Source organism: Pipistrellus hanaki (genome assembly GCF_964339955.1).
Source record: "Pipistrellus hanaki genome assembly, chromosome: 13".
Taxonomy (NCBI): domain Eukaryota; kingdom Metazoa; phylum Chordata; class Mammalia; order Chiroptera; family Vespertilionidae; genus Pipistrellus; species Pipistrellus hanaki.
In genome coordinates this window covers 54,992,440-54,998,439 of record NC_140515.1, presented here as the reverse complement: position 1 = coordinate 54,998,439, position 6,000 = coordinate 54,992,440, and the positions used below count along the sequence as shown (strand labels likewise).

At 43.1% G+C, this 6,000-nt stretch overlaps 1 protein-coding gene across 2 annotated transcripts in view; it reads right to left on the bottom strand.

Annotated features, from left to right (window-relative positions):
• Positions 1-776: 776 nt before the first annotated feature.
• Positions 777-6,000, bottom strand: part of KIF15 (kinesin family member 15) — a 42,935-nt gene continuing 37,711 nt past the window's right edge. Inside the window, exons 31-35 of one of the 2 annotated variants that reach the window (XM_084903172.1) lie at positions 5,017-5,089; positions 3,975-4,012; positions 1,907-2,072; positions 1,530-1,661; positions 777-1,216 (exon numbers count right to left, since the gene is read on the bottom strand). In XM_084903172.1, the coding sequence (XP_084759298.1) occupies positions 1,157-1,216; positions 1,530-1,661; positions 1,907-2,072; positions 3,975-4,012; positions 5,017-5,089 (469 nt within the window). In that variant the 3' untranslated portion in view covers positions 777-1,156. The remainder of the gene's footprint in view (positions 1,217-1,529; positions 1,662-1,906; positions 2,073-3,974; positions 4,013-5,016; positions 5,090-6,000) is intronic. The other variant, XR_014796714.1, reaches the window with a different exon arrangement.

Below are 6,000 nucleotides of genomic sequence, written 5' to 3'. Positions count from 1 at the left end.
CAGTTTTAAAACACTTCCACCATATCAAAAAGTTCCCTTGTGCCCACTGGGTCATTTCCACCCCCAGGCAACCAATCATGTGCTTTCTACCACAAAGATGTTGCCTTTTCTGGACATTTCACTTATATGGAATCACACACGCTGTGGTCTTTTAAGTCTGGCTTTTCACTTAGCATTTTTTAAAGGTTTATCCATGTGTCTATCTTTTTTATTGCCGAGTCCTATTTCCATAATATGTAAATGCTCAATGTCACCAATCGTTAGGGAGCTGGAAGTGTATGCCAGTACACACCCATCAGGATGGTCAGAGTCAAACCCCGCGTGCCCAGGTTGGTGTAGACGTGGAGTCTGGAGACAGTGCTGGTGGGAACAGGAAACGGGCAGCCACAGTGCATTTGGAAAGCAGGCAATGTCTTACAAAGTTAAACACACGCTTACCACGTGCCCTAGCAATCCTACTCACGGTGTCTACTCAAGAGGTAAGAAATGCAGATCCACACCAAGACTTACACTTGGATTTATGGCAGCATTCCTCATCATACTCCCAAACTACAAAGAGTTCAAATGTCCTTGAAATGGCGAATGAATAAAACGTGGCACATCCATGCAATGGAATGTTATTTGCTATCAAAAGGCACCAAGTGCTGATACACAGAAGTCCCAAGAGGGCAGGGGTTTGGTTTGCCTTGTTCAGAAATGACCAGTGTCTGGCATGTAGTGGGTGCGCATTAAGTTTATGTTGCATGACCATGAGAATGAACCACGCGAGCTTCCTTATTGAACTGTTTATTTGAAAAAGATTTACTACATTTTGAAAAATGTTTGCAGTCATAAAAATGTGCATGAGAATTCTTCAAGTAGGAATATAAAAATAAACTCTATTAACAAGTTCGCTATGTACACACACTGCACAATCAGCCATGACCCCCACTGAAAGTTTTGGGGACACTGACTATTGTGGGAGCTTCTGACGCAAGACTCGGAGATCAGGGACACGGGGCCTGACCAGCACCCACTGGAACCATCAGTGACAGACTTTATTTTAAGAGGAAAAGGATTTCCCGGGAGTTCACAGTAGGTGTGAGCCCTGCAGCGGATTGTCCCTCACACAGCAGACGGCAGACTGCCACCAGACGTGGACGGGTGCAGATGCTCATCAGAAACTCTTTTTCATTTCTTTTAAAAATACATTTTCAGCACGCAATTTTTCCGTTTCCTGGTAATTTTTTTTAAATAGGAAAAGAAAAAAAAAATTAAGGATCTAAATCTTACAAGAGGAGTTACACTTGGCATTCATTAAATTTATATCTCAAGTTAAAAATACAATTTTTAAATTTGTAAACTTCTCAACGTTAAACAGAAATGTGATGTGTATGAAAAATGACTGAATTATCCTTAGAATAGCAAGGACTGAATTGTTTTTATTTTCAGGAAGTTCCCTAAAGAAAGCAGCTAAGTGATTTGATCATTAAATTAAATGTTAATTAAGCAACCATTTAAACAACAGGCAGGCCGTTCGGAACAGCTACCTCAGCGAGCCGCACGTTCTCCCTCTTCAGCCGCACCACGTAGTGGATCTTCTGGTTTGGGTTCTGGTGACCCAGCAACTTGCCATTTTCCTCAGCGAGAAACTCCACCTGCTTCCTCAACATCTCCATCTCCTGCAGGCGTCAGCCCGGAGGAGACAGTGAGCTGCTGCTCGTTTTTTAAGAAGTGACATCACTCCATGCCCGAGCGCGCACAGGAGACAGACACACAGACAGCTGCTGTGCGACAGCAGGTCTGACCCACAGGACACCTCCCAGACCCGAGTCTCACTCTGGTTGGTCGTGTGGATTCACGCGGCCCAGGCACAGGACCACACGCGCACACACACGCACACGCACACGCACACGCACACACGCACCTGGAGTGTCCTCTCCCTTTCTTCATAGAATTCTTCCAGCTTTGACCTCAGCTGTTCCTTCTCTTGGAACGCTTTAGACTCCAACGTTCTGGTTCGTTCCACTTCCTCGGTCATCCTGAGGTAGTTTGTCTCTTTGCTCTGCAGGGCGCTCTGGACCTCTTCTAGGCTGTAGCAATGAAGAGCCCGTTTTGATATTCCAAAGAAATGTAACTACAACAGCACTGGAGGAGATGTGGATGTCCCCCCACCCCCACCCCGAGCCCAGGGTGCTGGTCTGAAAGTAATGCTAATCGCTGCCCCCTCCACAGCACAGGGCGACCTGCAGCTACCCTTTTGTTGTTTTAACCAAGACTTTAATTTTTGGAAAAATCCTCAAACCATTTTTACTAGGTTTAGTGATTATTTATAAAATCTTACAATAAATTTAGGATACTGTGTTAATAGTAATTGTAATGAAAATTCAACCCAGAAGAAATACAACTCTTAGAGACATAAGAATACAAGAAACTTCTACAAATTAATCTCAATCTGTATATATTTTCATTGCTAACTTAAATGATAGAGTAATCAGCAAAACCATTTCCAAACAATATATTAAATTAGCATGGGTATAGAGTAGAAACTCAAATTCAAAAAAGGAACCATTTAAAATTTTAGATTTAGGAATTTGTTTATGTATTTTTAAATGATGGAAAGTAGCAAATAAGTTGAATACTGCTACAAGAACACCACAGCAGTTTTCTTTCTGAAGGTCACTGTTTTTAGTACAGGCCTCTCTCTGCTTTCCTGCACGTCACAGATGCTGGGATTTCTAAAAACTGAAGGCAAGACACGCCACCAGCAAAAAGACTACAACTCACTTTACTGCGATTGTCTGGAACCACCCTGCTACGTCCCGGACGTTTGCCTGTAAGTTGGAACTTTTATTTTTTGCAATAACTTAAACTTACAATTTTAACATTAAGTCAACTCCAAAAATGAGCAAGAGGGCACATGATATTTCAGATTCTTTTTTGAAGTACAACAAGTGAAATGTTTGAGGGCCTCAGTTTCTGATGATGAGTCTCTATTCAGAGAATACAATATCTTTCTAATGTTTTATTATTTGTTAATACCATCCAGCTTACTTATTTTGAACACAAAGTACAGTATATCTTGTTCATCAAAGAATAAGTTAATATTAAAAGTATATGAATAAAGATTTTTAATTTTGCCGAAACCAGTTTGGCTCAGTGGATAGAGTGTCAGCCTGAGGACTCAAGGGTCCCAGGTTCTATTCCAGTCAAGGGCATGTACCTTGGTTGCGGGCACATCCCCAGTGGGGAGTGTACAAGAGGCAACTGATCAATGTTTCTCTCTCACCAATGTTTCTAACTCTCTGTCCCTCTCTCTTCCTCTCTGTAAAAAATCAATAAAATATATTTTAAAAAATTAATTTTTATTTATTTTTAGAAGGAGAGGGAAGGGAGGAGGAGAAGAAACATCAATGTGAGAGCAAAATATTGATTGGCTGCCTCCTGCACGCTCCCTATGGGGGGATGGAGCCTTGCAATCCAGGCATGTGCCCTGACTGGGAATCAAACCAGTAACCCTTCGGTGCATGGGACAATGCTCAACCAACTGAGCCACACTGACCAGGGAAATAAATCATTTTTCACTTCATTTCATTTTACTTATGAATAAATAAATACGCCTAGATCACAAGAAATCAGAGCATTGATCTAGGTTCTCAAAGGGCCTTGAGGTTTTAAATCAGAGGAATCTAGAAGTGAAAGGGGAAAGCTGATTGGTTATGTTGTTCTCAGTGAGTCCATGAGGAGAAAACCAATCAATTCCTTCAGGAAAGCTAAGCTCTTCCTGGCACTTATTTTTTTAAGGTAATTTTTGGAATGATTTCCTGAAAAAAACCCTTTAGCAAGAGGTATTTAGGAAGACAGTTTTGTAAACATCTCTTAAGTTCACTTCAGAAAGAAAGGAGTTACTTATCTTGTGGCTATGAGTATTTCTTCCCTTAGAGAAGAGTAAAGAAAGGCTAACAAGAACTTGAATTATAAAACAGCGTACTTACTCTGCTTTCATTTTCAGCATTTCTTCAATTAACTTATTCTACAGAATTAAAAAAAAGAAAGAAAAAGATGGCTTAAGTTCTTAACATTGCTAAAAAAGATAGATTTAAAGTGAACAACCCGCCGAAACCGGTTTGGCTCAATGGATAGAGCGTCGGCTTGGGGACTGAAGGGTCCGGTTTGGTTCGATTCCGGTCAACCGATCAAGGGCATGTGCCTTGGTTGTGGGCATATCCCCGGTAGGGGGTGTGCAAGAGGCAGCTGATCTATGACTCTCTCTCATCGATGTTTCTAACTATCTCTCTCCCTCCCTCTCTGTACAAAATCAATAAAATATAGTATTTAAAAACAAACAAACAAACAAACAAATAAATAAAGTAAACAACCCACTCTCCCACTCACGGTAACAAAATCAATTAAACCAACATTCTTCTCTATAATCCAAGCTACACACACATAAGGGGGCATCTATTGATAAGACGTCATGCCCTGTGCCCTGTAAGGCTCAAACAGGCACTCAATCCTGCTTCCAAATGGTTAACTGTATGAGTGTGCTGAGCAGGAGGTTTATTACCATCTAAGACATAAAAACGAAACCATCTTGTAATTTTCAGTTATGTCTAAATACTGATGGTGAATGTCAAACTTAACAGTGGAAATAGGGAAAAGACAGAAATTTCAATAGTAAATGGCATCTTCAATATATAACCATGAATACTAACAATAAAAGCACCTCTCAGACAATAACATCTATTATGTAAAAAAAAAAAAAAAAAAAAATCCTACAAGGTAACACTGAACAGACCATCCAACCTCAGAGAGAAGGCAGGGGAGTGAGGGGCGTTTAGAGATCAACCGAAGGACTTGTGTGCATGCATATTAGCATGACCAAGGGTCAGAGACACTGGGGCGGTGGGGGCTTGTCCTGGGGGCATGAGATTGATGGCGGTGTGTGTGTGTGTGTGTGTGTGTGTGTGTGTGAATGGGGAAAAAGGAGACATATGTCATATTTAAACAATTAAAAAAATACAATAAAAATCCTACTTTAGCAAGTCTTTCTTTGGTAAGTTCCTCTTGTTCGTTCTTCAGCTGCTGGATGTCTGGGTGGTTCTGTTCGCTGCAGAGGAGGAAGGGAGGATAGGGAAACAATGTCAGGTAGAGCCAAGTATCACTCATGTCCATGAGATGCAACAATGCCAAGCTGTGCAAAGAAAAGCCAGCTCGGTGGTGAAGTCCAGTGAGCACACTTGGCAAGTGTGACCGACATAAGGACGACCCGGGGCGCCTGCCCCAGAACTCAGGACTCCTCCCACAGAAGTGAGGGGAGCTGGGCTGAGACATCTAACCAAGGCTTGGCTGAAAGTAAAATAAAGTAGGAACTTGGTCAAGAGCGGTATCATCTGAAGACCACACGTGAGCAAAGGGGGCTGAGGAGAAGGGCAGGCCAGGAGTCCGTGCGGCTGTGACCAGCTGGGAGGGGCCTCGCAGGGGTGAGAGGGGTTCCTCCTTGCCCCTTTGGTCAGATCTCACAGCCCGGCTGGCAAGTGCTGAGACACCGGCTGCCCGTGCATGCCAACACCAGGAGGCGGATTCCCTGAGTACCAGACATGAATTTCTTCATGAAAAACTCCTCTGGGCCTTAGCTGGCTTGGCTCAATGGATAGAGCATCAGCCTGCGGACTGAAGAGTCCCAGGTTCGATTCCAGCACATGCCTGGGTTGCAGGCATGATCTCCAGTAGGGGGCGTGCAGGAGGCGGCCTGTCATTGACTGAAACGTAGTTATGACTGTTTCAATACCTCAAATATCTGTTGTCTCATTTAGGTTTTGGACAGTGCAGCTCAGGCTGCCTCCGGACAGGTTGGGGAGCTGCAGGAGCGGGAAGGCAGCTGGGAAAGACCTGAAAACAGTAGGAACAGCAGATACCCCTAATCTGGGAAGGTGGATTCCCCTTTGACTGACTTCCACTTGCTGCACACTTTTACAGGCCATCCCATCTCCAGTCTTCCACTCAGAGTGGACAACAGGC